At 48.4% G+C, this 27,500-nt stretch overlaps 1 protein-coding gene across 1 annotated transcript in view; it reads right to left on the bottom strand.

Annotated features, from left to right (window-relative positions):
• The window catches only part of LOC115561537 (calsyntenin-2), a 227,159-nt gene that overhangs the window by 71,420 nt on the left and 128,239 nt on the right, over nt 1-27,500 (bottom strand). Inside the window, exon 3 of the mRNA XM_030381674.1 lies at nt 14,606-14,801. Coding sequence (XP_030237534.1) covers nt 14,606-14,801 — 196 coding nt within the window. The remainder of the gene's footprint in view (nt 1-14,605; nt 14,802-27,500) is intronic.

Raw genomic sequence — 27,500 nt, forward strand, 5'->3', positions numbered from 1 at the left:
CGAACAAGCATACAAAAATTCTCTGTCCAAAACACGTCAAACAAACAAACAAACAAACAAACACAGTCCCTGGCACAAATCTCACATCGGTGGGAGCCAGCGGGAGTCATAAATCGACGGGGGGTTATGAATGGTGGAACTTCAAGCGTGATGCTAACAGGCATCGGAAGCGGCCATCAGAACGGCTGGCAGACGGCGGCGGAGGCGGCCGAGGCGGCCCGCCGTAAATCCCTCCGCCAGCCTCGTTTTGTCATATTAATGATAGCTGCTCATAAACATTACCCCCCCGCCTCGTCGCACTCCCCAACCGGCGGGGGGGGGGAACATATGCTCCACTCTTCTGGGGGCCACACGGGTTTGGTCGATGCGTGTCTGAGTGTGTGTGTGTCTGTTATTGTATGGGTTTGTGTGGATGTTGATGATGTTGCTGTTTCTTCACATCCGTGCACGTAAAAGTAGAACTGTGATCACTAACGGGTTGAGGCAATGGTGTGTATTTGTCTATTATTATTATTTTTAAATTGTATTATTATTACTATGATTTTGTTTGCTTAATGCAACGTATGAGGTTTTGTATCTAATCCCGTTGTCATGTCGGTTTGTGTTTGTGGTTAATCCTTTCCATGGGGTTCAAGGTGAAGCCAGTGGCAGGCCAATTACAGAAAGTGGATCTAATTGGACAATGCGACCGGAGAAGGCGGTAAATCAGCTTTGTAAACTGAAACAAAAACGGCCGCTGGGGTGACAGACACATGGGTAAATGGGTAAAATTGCTGCATATTCAGGTAGCCTTCATGGGCAGGGAGGCATCAAGTCATTTACAGCCATTTCAGCCTGCCGAGGTGCCTGCGACTAGGCAGGATTTGAGGGCAGCATTGATGTTACTTCTAGGTGAAGTTATCTCAAAATCCTGCGTGCCCAGTCCACTGCCCTGACAAGATGAATGGTGAGCAACAGCCCCAAATGACTTCTACTACAACTAGCTTACCAATACAGCAACAAATAATGCTATTGATGATAATGTGCGGAAGTATAACCGTTGTAACTGACGAAAGTTACAGAAACTTTTGGTATTTTGGCAGCATCATGATGTTGTGATGCATCGCTGCATCGTCAATCCAGACTCCATTACAGTTAACTTTAAACAAAAACACTGCCTCTGAAGGACGCTACCTTGCTAGACAGCAAGGCAGCAGGCAGATGCCTTCATTGGGTCACAGCAAGAGAGAAAAAGAAAGAAGAAACAGAGATGTAAAAATATAAACAAAGTGGAACAAGTGCTAACAACTTTAATTGTGATTTTTGTTATGGTTACCAAGTCAGTTGTTTCTTTTTTTCTGGTAAAGGAACCAGAAACAACTCAATGAATGACAAACGCACTAACAGTGCATCGTGAATAAGTCTCTTTCTATGATTAGTTTTTCTTTTTTTCTGGTAAAAAAAAATCTAGTCTAGTCTAGTCGTCTCTTTAAGAGCAGTAGCCTCAACCCACCATCACCTCTCTGAAAATGGTAGGGGTCGAGAGAGAGAGCGAGTGAGAGGCAGGGGGACCCAGCAGCGACCGATAAACACGGGGGTCCCCGGAGAAGGATCATCACCATGATAACCACAAACGCGGCTGAAGGTCATCAGCCAGTGGATACGGATGTCATTTGAGGTTTCTGATAACCAGAAGTCCAAATTAACTCTGATGGCGTCATCACTTTTTGTCCTGAGGGCCCCGCTCCCGCCGAATGCTTTAAACAGCTGGGGGCGGCCATTATGTTGTTGTTATCAATGGGGAACCAAGCGTTTTGCCCGCTGCTGTTGTGCTGCTGAGCACCTCGCCTCTTCCATGCCGTGAGTGCCTCTCGCTTTTGGCCGACAGCCCTGGACCCCCAAATTGAACAAAATCCAACTCTAAAAGAAAAAAACGCACAACATCATTGTCGGTTTTTATGTGAATGTCAACGGTGGTTTTGTAACCCACAGAAGGAACAGTGCGCTGCTCTGCCTCATTTCTGGGCATCAACAGAAAAAAGCAGCATGTAAAAGGCCTCCATTTTACGGCCGGCCAAAGCTCACTGTGTGATGTGCACCTGAGGCGGGGTCTGGATCATTCTGACAGGTGTGAAAGCAGAAAACTGCTTGGTGGTGCAGAAGTCTTACACTACTTCAGAAGAGAAAAGGTAGACTGGCCACTGGACAGCTTCAGAGCCAAACCTGTGGCGGTTGTGATGGAGCTGTAAGCATTGTTCTGTGGACATTCACACTCCATTCTATACTACCGTATAATACTATTCTATACAAATACTAGAAGTAGTACTGCCACTACTACTTCTACCACTACTTCTAATATCACCACTACCAATACTTCTAATACTACTTCTGACAACAATACCACTACTACTCATACTGCTACTGCAAACACTACCACCACGATTACTACTAAGAGAAGTAAGTACGAAGAATAAAAAATGTGTTCTATGACCGAACTAATGATAAGCTGAAGTTCATCTTTCAGACTATGGCCTTGTTCAGGCACGCATTTAATTTATTTTCAAACCTCATCAGATTCGAGAGAGATAGGTTGTCTTCCCGAAGCAGAAGGGTTGACAGGTCGCCTGTCGTCAACCAATGTAAAGGAGGAGAGTCGTATGCTAATGAGTCTGAAACATTTTCATGCCGTATGATTTTATTTAGGATTCCAGGAGTCCTAGACCTTGCATTTCTACAACGATTCCCAACGTTACAGCAATGTAAACCGGTACACCACGGTCCCTAGGTCTGCATCCATTCTTAGCAATTTGAAAAACCATGCATGTGGTAAACAAACCCTGAACCCTGTGTGTGCGTGCGCATATCGAGCATTGGTCTCTCGTGAACCGCTCCTATACGTAGGGTTGGGTTTTTCGAGAGAACAGATGAGATTTTGAATCTAGATACAATCCAAATGGAAAAAGCTGTAGCGTTAGAATTTAGAAGCATCTCTGTTGAAACCAGGGCCTCTGTAATGCGTCTATAGGTTACAGCAGCATATCAGGGCCGCACTAAACCTAGGAAGCATGGGGTAGAGTATTGATCCCTCAGGATCTCATCTGCGATAGCACCAGCCCAGAGAGGACGCACTCGCACGCCCTTGTCAACGTGATCGTACATGGTGGTAAGGTTTATGAGATACATTTATTCATAATTATAATATCAATATTAATACATAAACAAATAAAAAAACATTCCATTAGTGTTTTCCTGTTGAATGTGTGAAGTAATAAAAACCTGCGAAGCAATGGGAGACGCAGTCACTAATGGAGCTGTGGAGAACGCCGTGAGCACAAGTCCCCGGCTTGGTGCAGAGCTCATAACTAGCTGTCGCTGTGTAGGTTGCTAAGAATCTCCCAATAGGTCCCATACTGCTGTTTGATCATTACCTTGGTGTCCCTCTGCCTCCCTCCGCTCCCATCCCTGTAGATCCTATGGGGAACCCTTAGGAGGGTGGAAAGGGCGGACGGTCTGCATGATGTGCACCGTGGTGTAGGTTACACTTACACAAACCGCACTGTATAGATCCCCGCCGCCATTGATGGATGGTAGGAAAATGGGAGTCATTACTGCCCTTGGATCAATGGTGCGTCGGGAAGAATCGGAAAAAGAAAAGGGGGTAAAGTGTAACCTCGTGCAGCCTTGGCCCTGTCATCGTTGACGCACCTGAAAACAGCTGGAGGGCACTGCCAACCTGTCTTCTGTGGCTTCGGCTTGGAAGACAAAAATAAAACCGGTGTGATGGTATTGTCCCCCCCAGCCGAGAGCGCCTACAAGCAGCGCGGGGGTCGTACAGTGTGTGTTGTGCGCTCCCGTCGCGCAGTGTGTGTTGTGCACTCCCGGTTTCACCACCGAGACGGAGGGAAGACGGTGTCACTTGTTCCTTCTCCTGGTAACGTTAGAAGACAGGCCCCAGATGGCGTGCGTCTTCCTGCTAGCGTCGTGTTCATATTTGAAACACAGGCACTGGAGTCTCCGCTTTACGCGCTGCTTTGGCCGATAGATACAACAACTTATTCCCACCGTGTGTTTTTAATAGACAAAAATAATCGCATCCACTCAGACGCTCTTGGCAGAACGCGGTGTCACTCATGTTCACATCAATGTGGCGCGGCGCGGGGAGATAAAGACACCAGCAAGCTCGCGCAACAGGCCAAGCGCCGACACGTTGGCAGAGCTTTAAAAAGTGTTCTCCGTGGACCGCCTGGCTCTCCCGTGTGGAGGAACGTATCGTGACAGCTTATCCTACCGCACCACAGCTCGTGGCCCATTTACTTCCTTGTGAGCAAGTGACTATTTTGATAACAATAAGTCTAATAAAATGTGTGCGCCTGTATAAGTGGATGCATGTGCACGTGCGTACATGTGTGCGTATGTGCGTTTGTGTGTGTGTGTGTGTGTGTGACAGAGAGAGAGAGTGTAAGCGTATGCGAATGCACCAGTGGGGGCTAGAGGTAGGAGGGTAATTATCTATCCCAGGCTGCAGCAGGGTGAAGACACAGAATCCTCTGAGGATCTCTAACCACTGCAGTGCCTATTACTGTGTGTGTGTGTGTGTGTGTGTGTGTGTGTGTGTGTGTGTGTGTGTGTGTGTGTGTGTGTGTGTGTGTGTGTGTGTGTGTGTGTGTGTGTGTGTGTGTGTGTCTGTCTGTTTGAGAATAATTGTTCACACATTTAATACGTTATAACAGACACTTGCGACTGTGTTTGTACGCTTGTAAAACTTAGCATCGACTCTCTTGGAATTATGTCCAATTAATACTTCTTTCCTCCCTCTCTCTCTCTCTCTCTCTCTCTCTCTCTCTCTCTCTCTCTCTCTCTCTCTCTCTCTCTCTCTCTCTCTCTCTCTCTCTCTCTCTCTCTCTCTCTCTCTCTGTCTCTCTCTCTCTCCCTCTCCTACACAACCCTGGGGCAACACATTAAACCAGGATGTATGCATTACCTTGTGACAGTCTCTGCAACTGCTTAACCCCTGGGCCTAGACACTATGTTCCATAAATGAGCTTTGGCTTAGGTGAGAGGTGCCGGAGGGGGAGCGTTATGAGCGTGACACCGGAAGGAAGGAGAAGTGGGCCACATTCCTTACGGCTGATTGATTAGCAGCAACATCCTTTGCATTAAGTTGCATTAGGAGGATGGGGGCAGGTGGAACATTACTATCCCCCTGCTTTTATTCAAACTTGGAAGAATCGAATCAGTAACCGGCGATTGAAACTTTTTTCGCCCCCAATGGCCCCCAAAAATCGCCCCCAATGGGCGACGGAAACACACTTTGCAAAACAGCTGTGACGTAGCGAACATTGAACGCACGGGACTAACAACGTCTTTCCGATTCCTGCGTAAAGACCGGCCATAGCAACCCTGCGAAATCAACCTGTAGCGTCAATATATATTTTTAAGCGCTGGTATATCCTTCAAATATATCCTTTAAATACGTCCATTGAACAGATGGCAACGTGAATAATAGATACATGTGGACCGATGAAGAGATAAAACTTTTCCTTGCCCTCATCGAAGAAAAAAACATTACAGCTATTTCAGATAGAAAACAACAACACAATTCCACTATGTATCAGGATATATATATGTATATATATCAGGAGAGCATTTTATCAAAAGGATACGACAAGCCCTGGAATGTGTTGAGGAGTAGTGGTGCGTTCCAGAGCCCATCCAAAGCAATGGGATGTGGGACTTATCCTACCTGAACTGTACTAGCTCCTACTTGGTGAAGTGGGGGTAGGTCGATCACCCCCCAGTTCGATAGTAGGAGGTTCCCCTTCGACGGTGGGATGATCCACTTCGACAGGCATTCCAGTGCACTTTTCTTAGTTGGAGGTGGGATAAGGCCCACGTCCCACGGGTTTGGATGGGCTCTGGAACGCACCATAAGTAGTTGAGAAGTAAGTGGAAGGCTCCAGTTTAACTTTCTAAAGATTCGCTTCACCTTTAGATGGAAACGTGACTACTGACCCTTCAACTGTAATTGTGTGTCGGATAGTTGTTTGTGCCGCGGAACAATCAACTCTTTGTGGAGCAATTAAAGTGTGATTTTATCGGTTTTTGTTACCCTATTTTTGGTATTGTCCTCAGACAGTAGAATGGCCACCTTGTGGCCTGCCCTGTGGGTTCTTCTTAACTATAATTCTTCTTGCTCTCATTAAGACACGCCGTGGGCTCTAACTGAAGAATATATATATATATATATATTTTTTAATAAACTTCCCTTTTTATTCATCAGAGACTCCTGAATCTAATTCTTAGAGGTGAATAAAATCCATATTTCAGTTCTATTTTTGGGCTGCACAGGGTTAACACCGCAAAGAGTAATGCGGTGCTTAGGCCCAGGACGCCTCCATGCAAAGATATGGCAGAAAGCCCCCCCACATCCTCTCCACAGTGCCCACCCCCCCCCCCCCTCTCCATCGCCGTATTATTAATTGATAAGAGGAAAGAGTGCAGAGGGGACTCTGCTCGCTTAATGCGCCTTTCTCATGTGATTAGACGGAAACTTTAATGATTCCCATGGAGAGGGAGGAGAGCTTGGGGTCAGCCCGGGTGTCAGATGCCCGCTGGTCAGTGCGGCTGCAGGCACAGCGTTCGTCCTCACCCCTGACTGCGACTCCCACTAGCAGCCAGCGCTTCCGGCGCGCGGTTATGTAAAACGCGCGCGGCTGGCGAGAGGAGGCGACAGTAGCGGGGAGTTTATGCTGCGGATTCAGCAGGCAGGGAATCTCTGCATAATTGTTCTGTCGGCGATTTGACAATCACAAATGTCCATGTGTTATATTGTTGTTTCTTTCCTGTGTCTATGGTGATTGTTTGGAAAGAATATACAAAGAACAGCAGTGCCCATATGCAGTGCTTCTGGGTTTCCTTGGCGATGCAGTCCAACATGCTAGACAATGGACAGTATTTTTTCATTCGTTTTTTTTCAAAAGAGAAAAGAAAAAATGACATTTTGTCTTGTTGGAAGGAGCTGTGGAAATCCTTTTCATTTCTCTCGGAGACAGGCGGTCGTGTGTGGAATAGAGACAGGCGGTTCAAGTTATTCAATATTCAACACAAAGAAATAGTCACAACACAGTCACGCAGAGCCTGGGCCACGCAGAGTCTGGAGGCCCGGGTTGAGTCGAGGCCCTGCGAGGGAGTGAGACACTGCAGCATGAGACCCCCCCCCCCCCCCCCCCCCCCCCCCCCCCCCCCGCATCAGGGGAGCACACCCAGACAAACAGACCTGACCGGGAAACAGAGAACAAACACACAGAAACAATGAGCTAACATACCACCAAATGAGCCGAGAAGATCAGAACTCCCCCCAATGATTCGTAATTCACCCCCTTTCGTCTTTTGAGTGTGTTGATCGGGAACCCTGATTTCCCTCTGTGCTGCCGTCCCTCCTTCTGTCATCACAGAGACTCTGGGCGTACGTCACTTGTTCTTACGAACAGTCAGCTAAATGGAGGCTACAGGACAGAGCTGTTTGAAGAGCCCTGGAAGAGGTGTGCATTCCTCCTCTGTCTGTACCGTCCAGGTGTGCACCAGTTTAAATCAAGAGACACACAACACACACACACACACACACACACACACACACACACACACACACACACACACACACACACACACACACACACACACACACACACACACACACACACAAATACATAGACACAACTACACACACACAAACAGGAAGCCAGGTGGACAGTGAATGCAAGTGAATGCACTTACACACAAACACACACACACACACACACACAAGTGAATGCACTTACAAACACACATACAAACACGCACACACACAGACACATACACACACACATACACAAAAAACCAGATGCCAGGCAGACAGACAGGAACAGACAGATAACGATGTACCCAGATGCACGGAGGCACAGAGACACACAAATACACACACACACACACACACACACACACACACACACACACACACACACACACACACACACACACACACATGCATACGGTAGCATATACCTGCAGTGAAGCACACATGTTCATGCATTCATGTGCATACGCATGCACACGAATGCACACTTACACGTACACTTATAGAGTCACATACACCAACACCCCCCATACACATAGACACACACACACACACACACACACACACAGACACACACACACACACACACACACACACACACACACACACACACAGACACACACACACACACACAGACACACACACACACACACACACACACACACACACACACACACACACACACACACACACTCACACTCACACACCCCTAGGGAGAGATCACAGCGTAACTATATGATATGCACTATTTTCAACACATTTTAAAATTCATGCTGCTGAAATGGCAGGTTAGCTGTGGAGTGTGAAAGTGTGGAGAAGATGATAAAGTCCCAGGCAGCTCCCTGCCACCTCCTCCCCTGAGGTGAACCAGGCAGTGAACAACAGGGGGTCCCGGGAGAGACACGCACACACACTCATACAAAAACACACACACACACACACGCACACACAGGCACACACACAGACACCCACACACATACACACACACACACACACACACACACACACACACACACACACACACACACACACACACACACACACACACACACAAAAACACGCACACAATCACACACACACACACAGACACCCACACACACGTACACACAAACACACACACACACACGCACACATGTGCAGTATATACGTATATATATATATATATATATATATATATATATATATATATATATATATATATATATATATATATATAAGTGAATGTCTTTATGTCTATGCATGTATAGTGTAGCGGTATCGTATTCACTGTGTATGTTGTATAGTGCGTGCCCCCTTTAAGGGAAGGGGGCGTGGCACCCACCTGGTGTTACAACGCAGGTCTTAAGGAACGCACCTCTGGCTGTGCGGGTTCTGTGTTTTGGGAAATAAATCCTTCTCGTGTTTTTCACCGGAAATCAAGTCTCCGTCTCCATTTCATTGCGATCTCCTACATTGGTGACCCTGACAGTTTCCGGACGTTTTACCGGATTACTGTTCTATGCGCTGGAAGAGCGAGGACGCGCAGATCGGAGATTGGGCTATGGAGTTCGATTCGGCGGAAGGTTCCGTGGCTGCTGCTCCGGTGATGGCAGTCTCCCTGAAGCTCCCGGAGTTTTGGGAACGGCAGCCGCGGGTCTGGTTCGCGCAAGCGGAGGCGCAATTCGCGCTGAAGGGGATTACTGCGGATGAAACCAAGTTTTATTATGTAGTCTCCGCGCTTGGTGGCTCGACGGCGGCCAGAGCGATGTATATTCTCGAGGACCCCCCGGCCCGTGGGAAGTATGCATTGCTAAAGGGGTTCCTGATGGAGACGTTCTGTTTGTCGGAGGCTGAACGGGGCGAGCAGCTTCTGGCATTGAATGGCCTCGGGGACTCCAAACCATCGGAGCTCATGGATCACATGCTCAATCTCCTGGGGAGTAATAGGCCTTGTTTTTTGTTTCGGGCTTTATTTATGCAGCAGCTGCCAGTGCGTGTTAGGGCAGCTCTAGCCAACAGCGACACCACGGACTTTCGGGCTCTGGCTAGGGAGGCGGATCGCTTTTTCGCCGCCGGGCGCGAGCGCTGCACGGCCGTATTGGCTCACACCACTGGCGACCTGGAGATGACGGACACCATCGCTGTGGCCGCGGCGACACGACGACAGCCACAGCAGTCTGCAGGCCTGTGCTATTTCCACGCCCTGTATGGACCCAAAGCTAGGAGGTGCCGCCCCCCGTGCAGTTTCGTGGCATCGGGAAATGCACGGGCCGGCACTCGCTAGCTGCCGTGTGTGTCGGCCGTTCTGGGGGTCTGTTATTCATCACAGATACAGGCTCTGGGCGACGGTTCCTGTGTGACACGGGGGCCCAGGTGAGCGTTCTGCCCGCGTCACGCATTGACAGAATAGGGGGCGGCCACGGCCCCGCCCTGGAGGCCGCCAACGGCAGCCCCATCCGCACCTTTGGGACTAGGACTGTTAATTTATGTTTCGGGGGTCAGCGTTTCGGCTGGGATTTTGTCACCGCGGAGGTCTCCACACCCCTCCTCGGCGCCGATTTCCTCTGCGCCAATGGCCTTTTGGTGGATGTGATGAACCGGCGCTTGATAAGTGCTGAGACTTTTAGCTCCCTGGCATGTGAGCTCAGTGGCTCGGGCACGACGAAGCTGTCGGGCGCACTCTCACCCTCCGATGTGTTTTCCCCCCTCCTCGCGGAATTCCCGGAGCTTACGGAGCCCACGTTCTCAGCTGCCGCCACCAAGCACGGAGTGGAGCATCACATCGCGACCACTGGCCCGCCGGTCTACGCCAGGGCCCGGCGCCTCGACTCTGCTAAGCTCGCCGTTGCTAGGTCTGAGTTTGACACCCTGGAGCGTCTTGGAATTGTCCGGCGATCGGACAGCCCCTGGGCTTCCCCGCTCCACATCGTCTCGAAGCCTGGCGGTGGGTGGCGTCCATGTGGGGATTACCGCCGGCTCAATGACATTACGGTGCCCGACCGCTATCCGATTCCCCACATCCAGGACTTTTCTGCCCGCCTGGCCGGTGCGGTAGTGTTCTCCAAGGTGGACCTCGTTCGGGGCTATCACCAGGTGCCCGTCCAGCCGCAGGACGTCCCGAAGACGGCGGTGATCACTCCGTTTGGACTATTTGAGTTTTTACGGATGCCGTTCGGCCTGAAGAACGCAGCCCAGGCCTTTCAGCGCCTGATGGACACCGTGCTGCGGGACCTGCCATTCCTGTTCGTTTACCTGGATGACATTCTGATCGCCAGCGCCTCCACGGCCGAGCACATGAAGCATCTGCGAACACTCTTCGAGCGGCTCAGCCAGCATGGCCTGATTGTCAATCCAGCCAAGTGCCAATTCGGCCGGATCGCCATTGACTTCCTGGGCCACCGCATCACCAAGGAGGGAGCTGTTCCCCTGCCCTCGAAGGTGGCTGCAGTGGCGGACTTCCAGCGCCCTCTTACAGTTCGGGCCCTGCAGGAGTTTTTGGGGATGGTGAATTTTTATCACCGTTTTGTTCCCCGTGCGGCCCGGCTCATGCGGCCCCTGTATGAGGCACTCAAGGGTAAGACAACAAAGCATATTATTGACTGGACCGCTGAGAGAGAGGCGGCCTTTGGGGACACTAAACGGGCATTGGCCGAGGCGACTATGCTGGCGCATCCTTTGCCTGCGGCGCTGATTGCCCTGACCACCGACGCTTCGGACTATGCTGTTGGTGCCGTGCACGAGCAGTTGGTGAACGGCGTCTGGCAGCCGCTGGCATTCTTCAGCCGGCAGCTCCGCCCCTGCGAACGGAAATATAGCACCTTCGATCGAGAGCTCCTCGGCCTTTACCTCGCCATTAGGCATTTCCGTTTCCTGTTGGAGGCTCGGCCATTCTCCGTTTTCGTGGACCACAAGCCGTTGACGTTCGCGATGGCGAAGGTTTCGGAGCCGTGGTCTGCCCGTCAGCAGCGACAGCTGGCCTACATCTCCGAGGTTACCACGGACATCCGCCATGTGGCGGGTAAGGACAATCACGTGGCTGATTGCCTCTCCCGGGCCATCGCAGGAGCTGTCCACCTGGGAATCGACTACACCAGCATGGCAGGTGATCAGGCCTCCGACCCGGAGGTCCAGGCTCTGAGGACAGCTGTCACGGGACTCAGGTTGGAGGACATCAAGTACGACAACGTCGGTGCCACGCTCCTGTGTGACGTCTCCACTGGACAGCCAAGGCCGGTCGTGCCCGGCAGTTGGAGGCGTCAGGTTTTCGATGCCGTGCACGGCCTTGCCCATCCTGGGCGGAGGACATCACAGCAGCTGGTGGCCGGGAAGTTTGTCTGGCATGGCCTTAAGAAGGACATTCGGGACTGGGCTCGGGCCTGCGTGGTTTGCCAGCGAGCCAAGGTGCATCGGCATGTGACTGCTCCGCTGGCGCATTTTTCAGTGCCGGAGCGGCGGTTCGACCACGTGCATGTGGACCTGGTGGGGCCCCTGCCGCCCTCTCAAGGGTTCAGCTACCTCCTAACGATGGTGGACAGGACCACCCGTTGGCCGGAGGCTGTCCCGCTGGCATCCACTACGACCTCTGACGTGGCCCGGGCGTTCATAGGCACCTGGGTCGCCCGGTTTGGCCCCCCTTCTGATGTCTCCTCTGACAGGGGACCTCAGTTCACTTCCGAGCTGTGGAATGCGGTCGCCGGGGGCCTGGGTGTGCGGCTCCATCGAACAACCGCTTATCACCCCCAGGCTAATGGGTTGTGTGAGCGGTTTCATCGCTCCTTGAAAGCTGCACTCCGGGCCAGCCTTACGGATGACGGTTGGGTCGATAGGCTCCCCTGGGTCATGTTGGGCCTCCGAACTGCCCCTAAGGAGGACCTGCGGGCTTCGTCGGCCGAGCTGGTTTACGGACAGCCACTACGGGTTCCTGGGGATTTCATCCCCACCGCCACAGCTCCCTGGTCGGCAGCCCAGGAGCGGACCTCGCTCCAGGACAGGGTCCGGGGTTTCACGCCGGTGCCCACCTCGCAGCACGGCCTCCCGAAGGCTTGTGTGCCGCCCAGCCTGCGGACGGCGGGGTATGTGTTCATCCGCCATGATGCCCATCGGGGTCCTTTCCGTCCTCCCTACGACGGTCCGTTTCGCGTCCTGGAGGCCGGTGACAAGGCCTTCTTGGTAGACATCGGGGGCAGGCCTGACTACATTTCGGTCGATCGCCTCAAGCCAGCCCACCTGGATCTGGACCAGCCCGTGGGGTTGGCTCTGCCCCCGCGGCGGGGTCGTCCTCCGGTTTCCAAGCCACACCGCCTCATGACTCCTGCACTGCCTGCTGTGGCCCCCGCACCGGTTCCGCTGAGTCGTTTCGGGCGGGTGCTCAGGGCTCCTTCCCGTTGGCCTTGACTGTTTGGGAGTGTGAATTCTGGGGGGGCGTCTGTAGCGGTATCGTATTCACTGTGTATGTTGTATAGTGCGTGCCCCCTTTAAGGGAAGGGGGCGTGGCACCCACCTGGTGTTACAACGCAGGTCTTAAGGAACGCACCTCTGGCTGTGCGGGTTCTGTGTTTTGGGAAATAAATCCTTCTCGTGTTTTTCACCGGAAATCAAGTCTCCGTCTCCATTTCATTGCGATCTCCTACAATAGTATATATGTTATATATTAATATATACGAGTGCATGCCCGTTCAGAATGAGCCTGTTGGGAACGGGCCGACTGTTCGGCCTCCCGTATTGCTGCTCACGGCTTTTGGGGAACCCCGGGTCCTGATCCATACCATGCGCATGCCACCACACCTGAGGACGATCGGATCAAGGCTTGACGAGAGCATCGAGGGACAGACAGATAGACAGTTGTACATATATACGAAGGATATACTGTACAGGCATAGACACAAGCACACACACACGTCTCTGTGAGTGAGTGAAGACCCTGTTGCTATTGGTGCTCTACATCCGCCGGCTTGTGAGCGAACACGGAGCAATCACAGAACACAGGGTCCCATTGATTGGGTTTTGAGGCAGAGAAACAAGGAATGTGTACGGGTGCGAAATGGGGTAGTGGCTAACGGGGCCCACAAATTGAATCTCAGAGAGAAATTGTATATATTGATGTAAGTGTTGAGATGTAGGGCTAGTGTGGGAATCAATACATGAATTATTTACTTTTGGATTCATCAATATCAATACCTTGTTTTCTCATTAATAATTTCCGGTGCTAAATAAACACTTTTAGTTGTGTGTAACACAGTGTTGCTTAGATAGGGAAAATACATTAAGGCTCAATACCTACACATCATTATAACTCATATTATTTCAGGTAAAATATCAAGGCACATTAAAGATTAAGTTATATTCACTCATTTAATCAGCTGGTTGTATTTCATTGTGAGCCCTACGTTGTTAATTACCTCCACTATTCAGTAATCCTCTGTGTTCTCCCACATACATATTCCGGGGCGGGATACAGATCCTCTACCTCTTCATTTATGCATTGATCTGGACAATCTTTTTTATGGATCGTCATGCGTTCAAATGATGATGGAAAATAGTAATATATATTAAAAGATTGAGATTGGACTTACATATCATATATTTATACAGATATATATATATATATATATATATAGTATATATGGTCTGTACCATACATACAATACAGTTCCAAATTATGATGGAAAATAGTAGTTTATACAGAAAGTTGGATTGATGGACTTTGATATCATATATATATAGAGTATAAATATATATATATATATATATATATATATATATATATATTATATATATATATATATATATACTATATATATGATATCAATATATATGACATCATATATATATATATATATATATATATATATATATATATATATATATATATATATATATATATATATATATATATATGTATATATATATACTATATATATGATATCAAAGTAATTTTCTGAATGGAATGGAACATACTGTATATATACGATACTATATGTATAGTTTATATAGTCTGTACAAACAAGACTACACTGGTGTGGGTCTCTCTCTTACTTGTGGGACTTCTTGCCCTCGGTTCCCCCCGGCCCGGAGCCACAGTCATGGGCCTGGATGATGAAGGTGTACTCCTTCTGCAGCTCACAGTCCACCAGGCCCCGGGCCCTCAGCTGGCCCTCGCCCGACGTGCCGTTCAGCACCACCGCCTCGAACGGGGCCTCCAGCCCATGGATGTTGAAGGCGCAGATCTCCCCTGGAGAGCAAGGAATGGGAACATTTGAGCTTTTTCGTGTATACGTATATATGCCGTTATTACAATGTACCCATGAATATGAAAAACAAATATAAAAGGGAGAAATTTCGGTGTGAGGACTTTAATAAAAGTAGCTGCAATAACGTTAAAGGACTAGGGCAGCTGAAATAGGGAGCTTTAATGGGCTCTTTCCCGCTCTCTCTCTGTCTCTGTCTCTCTCTCTCGCTCCTCAGAGGCCGGCTGATTCCTACACAGAGCATAATGGTTGTGATTTAGCGGCGCTGTCTAGAGCAGACAGAGACAGAAAGAAACACAGTACAGACAGCTGAGTAAGGAGGGAGGCGGAGAAAGGGTATTTAAAGGTCAAGGCCATACCAACACACCCCCACACACACCAACACACACTAATTCACATGAGGACTAGAAATTAGCCACTGAAAGGCGTGTGTGACGTCCCCCCGTCCCTACGCTGCGTCGCTCTCCCGATAATAAATAGAACCAAGCAACACTCCGGCACAAGAACAATGGCGGAGAAAACCTCACTTTGGATGAGTGAGTCATGTGACATCAGACCAGAAGAATGGACCTGACAAGCAGCCCAAATAATCTGTGGTGCAGAAGAGAGGAAGGGACTGCGAATACATCTCGAAGCAGCAGGAAGCTAGGGAAAACAACCCTCCAAAACAAACAAATTTCAGAGAAAAGATTGAGAGACAGTGCGGGTGAAGACGAAGGCTGACAGTCATCAGCAGGTCCGACCAATTGCCGTCCCTTTTAGAGCTGGCGTGGACAGTGAATCCCTGCCTCCCTTTGGCAGACGCAAGGTACATAGTGCTTTCACGATCACGGCGTGTAAAAAAGAAAACACTTAGTGGGCTATGCTCACACACCTGACCCGTGACAGCTAATTGCGCTGATATCACTTAAACTAACAGCAAGGGCTAAATTGGATTCCCAAGGAGCTCTGTGTGCCCATTGCTCCTGGCAAGTTGCGATAAAAGCAACTTTGTATTCCCTTTCGCCTTTCCTTTATCCCTGTCCCTCTCGCGTTCTCTCTCTCTCTCTCTCTCTCTCTCTCTCTCTCTCTCTCTCTCTCTCTCTCTCTCTCTCTATCTCTCAGTCCCTCTCTCTCCCTTTCCCTCTCTCTCTCTCCTTCTCTCTCTCTCTTCTTTCATCCTTTTCTGTCATATTGTCATCTCTCAAAATGCCCCACCTCTAACACTGAACTACCTCTCTCTCTCTCTCTCCATCTCTCTCTCTCTCTCTCTCTCTCTCTCTCTCTCTCTCTCTCTCTCTCTCTCTCTCTCTCTCTCTCTCTCTCTCTCTCTCTCTCTCTCTCTCTCTCTCTCTCTCTCTCCCTGACTCTCTCTCTTTCTGTCTCTGTCTCTGTCTCTCTTTCTCTTTCTCTCTCTGTCTCCCACACACACACACACACACACACACACACACACACACACACACACACACACACACACACACACACACACACACACACACACACACACACACACACACACACACACACACACACAAACATACACACACACTATGCGACTCCCTGCCCGCCTCTAGCACGAGAGCCTTGAAATGACGATTTGTCCGTGGAAGTGCTAAAAAAGAGAAAAAAAAAGAGCGAAAGAGCGAGGAAGACCGATGAGAAGAGTGATGGCAAGAGAGGGAGGGAGAGAGAGAAGCAGAGAGAGAGAGGGGATAGAGAGAGGGAGAGAGAAAAAGGGGGAAGGCGAGAGAGAAAGAAATAGCTATACGTCTGTGCTCTTTAAAGACACTGTGTGTTGTCCGAACAAAGAATTATCCAAGTTCAATACTCTCCCACATAACAGCCAAGAGTGAAAGAGAGAGAGAGAGAGAGAGACAGAGAGACAGAGAGAGGGAGAGAGAAAGAAAGAGAGAGAGAGCCAGAGAGAGAGAGCGAGAGAGAGAGAAATCAAGAAGACGTAAACCGCCATTAGGCCGACGGCTTGTGACAGGAGTGAACGATAAGGCTCAACAGCGGTCGTGCAAGCCTCCATCCTGATGCAGCGTGTACAGGAAACACTCCGTGATGAAGTCCATTCTGGTCAAAATACAAATGGAACAGGTCTGATCCTCGGCATCCGCATGACACATGGAGGCCGCTCACAACACCGTTTCTACCTTGAGCGGTTTGGTGGGAGGTTCTGGGTGAGTGGTGGTGGTAGAGAGAAGAGAGGGCTAAGTGCTAACTATGAATGCTGATGGTGGCAGCATTAAAGTTGAGCAGAAACAAAATAAGGAGTAAAGGTCAATGTAGGTTTGTGTGTCCATCTTTTGCTACGTTACAATGCCCGAACAGTGTATATCGTCAAATTAAGTCTTTCCCCGTTTAGGCGAAGCCGAGACGTACTTACACACAGCGGAGGTTATAACGGCTCTCAAATATACACATGATATATATACAAGATATGATATACATATCATGTCTTGTTTGGGTACTTTCTCAAAGGTAATGCTTATCCTGCTCTTGGTATTTATAGATATATAATGCTGAAATCACGCTGGAGTGAACGGTTTCTGTTCTACTTCAAGCATCAGGCGCTGCAGATTCACAGTGGAGGGGATAAACGTCTAGGGGGCTGGCAGGAGTTGCCATGAAGGCTTATGTTGCTGCGGCGGTGAGGGGGGGGGGGGGGGGGGGGGGGGGGGGGGGGGGGGGGGTTGGCGCAGCACGGCGTGGGGTGCAATGTGGCACCAGCTGATGGAAGTGCTTATTACCATGGAGCGCCAAGCTTCGTCCCTGGCACGGCCCCCCGCCTCGGTGGGCCGGGAAGACTCATGCAGGGGCCAACAGGCCCCAAGAAAATGAGAAGTCAAATCCCGGTCTATCGAAGCTCACAACGCGGGAGACAACAATCACACACACACACACACGCACACACACACACACACACACACACACACACACACACACACAGACGCACACGCACACGCACACACACACACACACACACACACACACAAACACACACACGCACACACAACACAAGCACACACAGACATACAAACACAGACACACACACACACACACTCAAACACACACACGCACACACAGACACACTGATCGGCAGAGCAGCTTGTCGAACATGCAAGCGTCGATATGGAGGTCCGTGGACGTAGCGTTGGAGGGCGGGGGGATGATGTGCCGGAGGGGAGGCCGGCAGAGCGTGGGAGAGGAGAGGTGAGGAAGAGGAGGAGGAGGAGGAAGAGGAGGAGGAAGATGGCCAGGGAGATGAAAAGGAGGGGAGAGTGAAGGGATCACATGAGTACCGCCCCAGGCCGGCCAGCGCTGAGCTCTCTTGTGGGACCAGAGGGTATGCATGCAACACACAAACATGCACACACGCTCACTCACACACGCACTCACACACACACCACACCAACCACGTACACCCCTCGAACCATGGCTCTGCCAGTTGGGCAGTTCTAATCAGTGCTGACAGGTCTTTCATCCTACTACTGCTGGAACAGATAGCGCAGAGTGTGGATATCGCCTTGTTTTCTACTCATTTCCTTCCAGACTCCGAGTCCTCTGCCAGGGGATGGGATACTAGTAGCGATGCTTAACGTTATTTTGTCTTTATAAACCCTGGCATGGGCCACAGAATTCCTAAGTGCTTGTGTGCTGGTCTCCCCGCACTGTGTGGATTTATGTAGTGGTGCTGATTTCAGACACCATGCCAATTTAGATTTGGCTTGAAATTTGCTCTTGTATCACTCACCCACAAATTCAGACCACCCCCCACTTTTGTTTTGATCACCCACTTGCACGAGTACGTGCTGAGGAAGTCACTCATAGACAATCCACACATATGCTCTGTGTGCACACACATACACAAGCACACACACCCCTCGCTAAGGCGGGCACACACAGACAGACACACCGCAGCACACCGCAGCACACACACACACACACACACACACACACACACACACACACACACACACACACACACACACACACACACACACACACACACACACACACACACACACACACACACACAGTGCGGCCCTCTCAGCTGCAGTGCAGAGATAGTATGTCAGACGGCTAACTCAACAGTGAGCTGAAATTGAAAATGTTGTAATTATGCTCTTCATGAAATTAGCCAGCCGAGAAAAAAAAGACAATCGAGAAGCCGTCCGTAGCAAAGATAAGGATTACTACTAATCAAGCGTGTGTGTGTCCGGACAGTAGTGTGCCAAACCATTGTGTGCGTCTGTGTGTGTGAGAGCGAGAGAGAGCCAGAGCAATAGCAGGAGCGAGAGACATATTATTGAAATTGAAGGGGCTAGAAGGGGGGTGTACTTTTAATTAAAAACACACTGCCTCAACAGCGTGAAAGGGGGGCTCAGACATGATTTGCTCGACCTCTGGGTTGCTCATCAAGCTCCCTCCCTACCTCCCCCCCCCCCCCCTCCTCTCCCGTTTTCTCACCCTTAATTACATTAAAAGCTCCTCTCACAGAGTTAATGACAGCCCAGTGTCACTCTGACTGAGTCAATACCCCCACCGCTTCTCTGCGTCCGCCACTCTCTCTGTGGGCAAAATATGTGTCCGTGTGTGTCTGTGTCTGTCTGTGTGGGTTTGGGTGTGTGGGGGTGGGTGTGGATGTGTGTGTGTGTGCGTGTGGGGAATGTGTGTGTGTTTGGGGAGTGTGTGTGTTTGTGTGGGCGTGTGCGTGTGTGTGTGTGTGTGTGTGTGTGTGTGTGTGTGTGTGTGTGTGTGTGTGTGTGTGTGTGTGTGTGTGTGTGTGTGTGTGTGTGTGTGTTTGCGTGTGTTATGAACAATATTGGATGTGCCTTTCGCTCTGTTGGTTGAAGATGTATTTCACGCACGTCGGGAAAGGTGTTGGTTCATTTCTAGGGAAGCAGACAGTGATGGGTGTCATATTTTCAGGGGGAACGCGGCAGCGCTTACAAAAACACAACAAAAGAGAAATGCTGCTTCTCGATTGACCGACGTTATATTCCAATTGATTTTGGTGGAGTGCTCTGAAAGACAACCGGACGTGAATGATTGAGTGACCTGATACAGCGATAAAGACAGGGCTCTGCTTCTCTTCATCAACTGGTCGGGAATCTTTACAGAGCAGAGAGGTCATCAAAGGTCATTATGCGTTCACGTCAGGATCGGAGTCCATCTCTCTGTGTGGTAAACAGAATGTCCTAGCTACAATGACAAGAATATTTTTTGACATTTCCACAGGGTTTTGTGCCATGATAAAACACAGAAGTATCCCGGTATTATTCTAAAACTAAACAAATACTGAAAACGTCCAACAAAAGAAGAAAAAATGTCAATGCTTCCACACTTTGTTATCTTGGATACTAAACACCCAATCTCTGACAGTCGATACATTTCCAAGATTTTTTTTTACAGATTGTTTTTGAGCAACATTTCTAATACTCTACATCAGGCCTGTCGCCATGCCAACACCACAGCAAGGCACTGCTTCAAACTGCCTATATCCGCCTAGCACCTGGGATGGCGCCGATGCCAGCGACCTCGCAGAGTCTCAGCCAACACATGATCAGGGCGTCGGTGCCGCGACTGCAACTTTGCAACCGTTTCGCTCCAATCGTTTTAAGGAGAAAGGATAGCTTACCGCGGGTTGTCAGGAAAGTTTCGGCGCATAGTGGTAATCCAGCATCAACACTCATCACAACCGATATAATCAATATGGAGAAAACTATCTTTGATCGAACAAGAGCCCGGGAATGTGTCATTTGAAGTCAATACGAGGTCGCTGACCTTGAGGGAAACCTTAATATACAGGGAACTTTCTAGTTTATTTGCCATTAGTTACCTTCACAGACCATGCCTCCGTGAAGTGTGCCCTGTTTTTCAAATGATCAAACTATTTCCTTTTCAATTTGATGTTTTACAAACCAATGTGACCATGGATTGCCACTCACACCTTGAAATGGGAAAGGGTGTGCCGCAATGTAGCCTACTACTGATGTTACCGAATTCCCAATTCTCTGCCTTCAATTTGATATGCCTTTCGCAATTGTCCCATCCCTCCAAGCTGATCTTTGCAACATTCAATTCTGACTGTATGTATGATAATAAAAGTAATAGATATCTGAAAGGAACCACTTGCTTCTGTGGTGTTGGCCAGAATTTGATGCATGTATATACATATATATCCATTGCCATTACTGACAAAAATGAGATTCTATGTCTGATGTATGCCAAGTGCCTCACAGGAAAGCCTTGACCAAGCATTGATCGGCAGCCGGCGAATATCGCTAGTCAAATAACTCACCTCCACACACAAAGAGAAAAAGATGTTAAGGCAAGGAAAAGAGAATGAAAGAAAGAAAAATTGAAAAACCAACGACTGAAAGGCCACGAAAGAAAAGGGCCGGGCTATGATCTATAAATGCAAACAGAAACACCACACTAAAGCAATCACATTAAACACAGCCAGAAATCAATAGTTTCTATTTTTCCTCCTCTGTCCGCCAACGAGGCTCCTGGCCCGGGCTCACGGGGGGGTGGGGGTGGAGTGGGGGAAGCATGTGTCCTTGTCTGAGCAAGGCCAGTTAGAGTTCAATGTGTTCAAATATCCGTGTCCAGGGTTTATGATCCCCGTTGAGCGCTGAGCCCCTCCAGGACCTGCTCTTTATTCACTTGATGAGCCTCCACCAAACACACACACACACACACACACACACACACACACATACCCACACACTCCCACACGCTCGCCTGCACAGCCCCTCATTCAGCCACGGCTACGCTCTATTATATGTAAGGTCAACAAAGCAGAACATTAAAATATTGGATTCTCCCCTCCCCCCTCCCGGGTAAGAATGGGGGGGGGGGGGGCTCACACTGGCCTGCACCGCGAGCATGAAGGATGATGGGGGATGGGGGATGACGGGGCTGGAGCAAACCACCAGCACCGCAGGGAGGCAGCAGAATGAGGCACGATCAGTGGAAGCCATAGAGGAGGGTGTTTGGGTTGAATTAGCGCGGGGTAATAGGGTGTGACCTGCAGTGAAAGCACGCTCGCGCGGCCCGGACGCGCAAACAAAACACTGAGCATCTGGGATACGTATGATGTATCACAGGTATGAATGTGTACGTGGACTGTATGCATGCACGGCTGTTTCCTATATTCAAAAGATATTCCAAAATATAGATATTAATAATCAAAATTAAAAAAATTAAATGTACATTTATATTATTAATGATTATAAATATGATGATAATACTTCATTTAAACAGCAATTTTTTATTACAATGTTACAAATATCCTATCTAATTATTATTTTATTGTTGGTATTGTTTTAATTATTTGGGTTGTGAAAGAAACAACACAGAACATTTGGGCGCTGAGGCGGCAGTGCAGGGTGCAGCTGGTACAGTGGGCGTCAAGATGAACGGCATCGGAGAAAGAAAACCACGGCCTCGGGTGACAGTTGTTCTGTGGCTTTTGGCAGTGTTTACCTTTAGGGAGAGTGTGTATGTGTCTGTGTGTGCGTGCGAGTGTGTGTATGTTTTTGTGGGTGATCGTGTGCATGTCAGTTTGGGTGTGTGCGTGCATAATATGCGTGTGTGTGTGAGCATGTGTGTATGTGTATGTGTATGGGGTGTGTGTGGGGGGGGGGGGGGGCGTGGGTCAGTGGCAAGGAATGGAAACACAGGAGAGAAAGAGATAAGTATGAGCGAAGGGGGCAGGGTAGAAACACTGCGACAACAAGAGAACGTCAGAAAATAGCTGCAGTGAATACATTTGTCCCAGTGTAGGCTGGGCGGAGCTCCCTCGAGAGAACCCCCAAAGAATACACCTTCCTCCAGCCACAGCAGCCTGTGTGAATACGGCTAGGGCACCAAAATATCCACACCATTGTACAGGAGGGGGAATCCATCATGCGGTTGGCACAAACATATGATAATAGACACTCTTCCATTGTGCAGCCGTGGAGCTTGTTGCATCACACGTCCTCCACCCGCAGCACCTCATTCATGAGGCCGTCTGTCAGCCTCCGCACTATGACGCTCAACAGAGGAGGTGCGATACATGTGGCCTCATGCATGACGTTAACGTGTGCTGGCGTTGGCCCCGGGCCCACCCCATAGGACCATCTATGGAGTTTTCTGATGATGAGTCACAGCGGATTTCCACACCATTGCTGTGACGGAAAGCAGGGCAAAGAATTAGATAGAGTAGTCGATGGAGTGCCTTATATAAATCCCTGGACTTGGAGGCAAAGTGTTCCCAAAACTTCTCTTCGGAGAGCAACTGGGCTTATTGGGGACAGGTTTGGAATTTTGCACCGGGCAGAGTCGTGAAAAAAGACCACTACTTCTTAAACTCTATTCACTAAAGTGTTTCAGCACCGCTGCTCGCTGTAACGGTGGAAATTGGGCCAGAGACCTGAGGAAGGGCGGGTTGTGCCATTTATTTGCATGTGTACGTGCGTTGGTGCATATGTCTGTGTGTGTGGGTGTGTGTGTGTATGTGTGTGTGCGTGCGTGCGTGCGTGCGTGCGTGCGTTGGTGTGAGTGCCTGCCTGCCTGAGTGTAAGTTGCTATGGAAAAAAACACATGCTCTGAGGACATCATATGCTCTGCCTATATATGTTTCCCATCACCTTGTCAGTAACCTGTTGGTGTGTGTGTGTGTGTGTGTGTGTGTGTGTGTGTGTGTGTGTGTGTGTGTGTGTGTGTGTGTGTGTGTGTGTGTGTGTGTGTGTGTGTGTGTGTGTGTGTGCCTGTGAGTATGTGTTTGTGTCTTTGTACAAATGTGTGACTGCCAAGGGATGGGGAATGAGAGATGCGGGTTAGGAAAGAGGTGAAACGGGAGGGATGCAACCCTCTACATCACGTAGACTCGTACTGTTTATGAGTTGTGTGTGTGTGTGTGTGTGTGTTCCTACGTGCGTGTTACAGCTACTACAAGATGCTCTATTGTTATGTTGTTATTGCCTTCCTTCCTTGACAACTAAAGCCGACAGAGCAGACTCTCTTCATCTCCTAGTTTCTCAGGCGTCCGTGTAAGTTCCTGCCTGCCATGCTGCATGGTACCAGCATAATGCTTACCATTCTCTTTACATTAGGCCATTCAATGATGTTTCCCTCATTCATTCATAATTCATTATTAAATCATTAATTTGCTTGTAATTGGTTGCATCAGAAGATAGTGTCATGCATTTTTTTCATCCACAATGAATGTAATTGCATATTTTGTTCAATGCACTGTGAAGTATTTTTCCTGTCGTCTCTCTGTTGCTCGACGGAACCAGTGGAGACCTTCACATGGAGTGGAGGAGGAGCCACCTGACAAAGTGTTTGGAGTGCAGAGAGAGAGATGCGGGCATCCACGTGCTACACTCTGCGGCTGTCCGGCAGTCAGGTTGGCCACACACAAGTCCAGACACACACACACACACACACACACACACACACACACACACACACACACACACACACACACACACACACACACACACACACACACACACACACACACACACACACAAACGTAAACATACTAACATATACTCTATACTCTATTACTCAAAGTGTACTACAAGTCTGATTGAAGTTGGCAATTAGAAACCAATAATTTTCAACCAATGTCTGCTCATGTATTTATGTTTATTTTGGCTGAGCAGGCCTCCATATCATTGGATCAGGGGTCACATGATTCAGAATATCCCTTCCAATGCTCCATCCCCCCCCTTGGTACCCATACTGATTACCACGGGAATGGGTACCGCATCCCTTTATCGCTTCACATGTTGGGGTTTATTCCACGCAGGCACACATAAGCATGCACTACCACACAAACACATAAACACACACACACAGATACAAAAATACACAAGCATACGTGCACACACACACACACACACACACACACACACACACACACACACACACACACACACACACACACACACACACACACACACACACACACACACACACACACACACGTCACAAACACACAAACATAGAATTTGCAGAAGAGCATAAACTGGAGAAGCTAAATATTCAGATTATATACATCGTAGGGCTGACTCATGCTCACACCAGGAACAGAACGGCAAGTAATATGAAGAACAGGAACCCCACAATTAGCATGTGTTCATAGCTGGGCTCTATATGGGGCCATACAACTATGCATATGGATTCTGAATATCAGCCTAATCCACGATAGTGTATCCTGCTCTAGTCTAGAGTAGGGTAAATCGGAGAAACTATTTGCACAAGCAACTGCACACAATGAATGCCAATTATTTTATATTATTGAAACCTATTGATGCTGCTTCTTTTCAAAATAATATAATTGCACATTTATTCTAGTAAGAGCAGCGTTTGTCGTTTGAATACGCTCGTTAATTGAGTCCACCTGTTACATCAATTCAACCACAATGAGAACTGACTCTCCATTGTATAGTTTAGATATTGACTGTGCCATCAGAAACTCATGATGCTTATTATCAAAATTGCAGCAAGAGAAAACCTCTTTCATCTCTAATGTAATGTTTGTATTTGTGAGTGTGCTTAGTCGAGCTCTCTAGGTCTATTGTCCATAATGGCTCTGTCGCAAGTCGGTTGTTTGGTTCTCCCATGCAGCCTTTGTAGTGTTATATGTGGCTGCTAGCAGCATAACTTCGGCAGTGAAGTATACAATATATGCAATATTGTATACAATAAAGTATACAATAATGAAGTACAATATTTTAATACGCTATCTTAATATCTTAGGCCGCCCACAAAAAAATGGATGTTATTGAGCCAGCACTGCTTTTCAATAATGTTCAACTCAAATAACATTGAAAACACAATGCAACGATACAGTGCATATCTAAAAATCCTACATCAACTATAAATATACTTAGTTATGTACAATCTACAGGACAATTGGTTTATACAAGCCTTCTAAACAACACTACACGGTTTTGTTTTGGCTGTCAATACAAAAATATGTATCAACCTGAATGCTGCTGGCTTCTTTCTTGGTATAGTACAATAATCACACACCATACGTCTGATCCATCTCTATACTTGTAGGCCTATTGATTAAAACGCTGCAGAAATAGATGGGGGCGACTGGCCCAGGGTGGACCAATCAACACTCTCTTGATGATATGGGTGGACTGTATGCTAAGGCTAACTGGTGCTACTGCTGGAGTTGAACCACTGCAGGTGTTGGGTAAAGAACAAGGCGGATTGTATGTTTCGGGGTTTCATTCTCCATTTGACCCCACAAGTCAACGCACACATACACAAACACACACACACACAGACACCATTAACTGGATGGAATTCAACTGCTCAAAGTTGAAGCAGTTCTGGCCATGAACAAAACATAAGAAGGTACTATAAATATACGTTAAACCTATATCGCTTAGTATTGAACAACGTCGCTAAGTTATAACTAAGTTAACTATCGAACAGTGTCCTTCAGACCTTTCACAAATGAATCACAACTAACATAAAGGGCCCTCTTTTTGTTAACACAATAGACTTGAATAGATTTGGTTGCTACGTCGCACTTGCTGACCAGACCCCGTATAAGCGGTTTAGGTGAGGATGAGGATGAGGCGAGGATGAGGCGAGGATGAGGCTACACATTCGAAGCCGGTTGGGCAGGTACCATCCATGGAACAAGAGATGTATCACACAAGACCTCGACATGGTCCTACACAACAGCAGACACTGCCGCGTTCAACAGCTTTGACAGAAACAACTAGAACTCTGCATTGCGATGTCCGAGTAAACTGCGGCAACAATGCAAATTCATCTCTACTAATGTATTGGGTGTTTGAGGTACCCATGTCAGCTCACTCATGTGGAGAACACTCCTTGTACTCATTTCAAAATTGAGTGTGTGGTTTGCGTGCGCACTGTACAGAACATTTACCGAATTAAAAATGTAACCTGTGACGTAAGGTTTTTCATTGACATTCACTTTCTTTTTACTTGCGAATGTGAGTTTAAAACCCTGAATAAATAAAGATGGAAAATTAGAACGTTGCACATTTTCCTTTTAAATCAAGCAGCAAGAAAGTTGTACCATGACAAGTCTGAGTTTATTCACCTTGCTTGACATCACATAGTCCTGTGATGCGACGATTTGCGCACGTGCACATCGTGATTAAAATGCTTAGACAATCTATATCGTGCAGCTCTAGTATAAACCAAATGTCAAACACAATAACTCAAAAAACTGACATAATGTCTTAAATATTAACTTTGTTAACCATGCACGCCCCAAGAATATTATTACCAGTCCAGCAACGAGGTGAAAAACACTTCGTCCGACTTACTCCTTTTCCTGCTGTATCAGGAGCAAACCATTATGTGAATTTGCGGGGGTGGGCCGAAGGTCCAATTACCCGGGAACCTTTTTCACATATCTGGCCCCACTCACGTTGTGATGTGTGCCTTGGCTCGGGATGACTGGTGCTGACTACCAAACAGACCCAATCACAGGCTAAATAACGCTGCCATTTACTGCACTGTGCACTTAGCGCCATTATAAAGGCTAGTTTCAGCAAAATAAAGCCAATTACGAGCGTGTCACTTCGCAGGGTAATAAGGTGTTTGAAATGCCACCCATGGTTTCCCATGGAGCGACAGCAAAAGGAGACTGCTACGCTGAGTCCTATATAGCTTTGTTGCCATATTAGCACAAT

Source organism: Gadus morhua, chromosome 16 (genome assembly GCF_902167405.1).
Source record: "Gadus morhua chromosome 16, gadMor3.0, whole genome shotgun sequence".
Taxonomy (NCBI): domain Eukaryota; kingdom Metazoa; phylum Chordata; class Actinopteri; order Gadiformes; family Gadidae; genus Gadus; species Gadus morhua.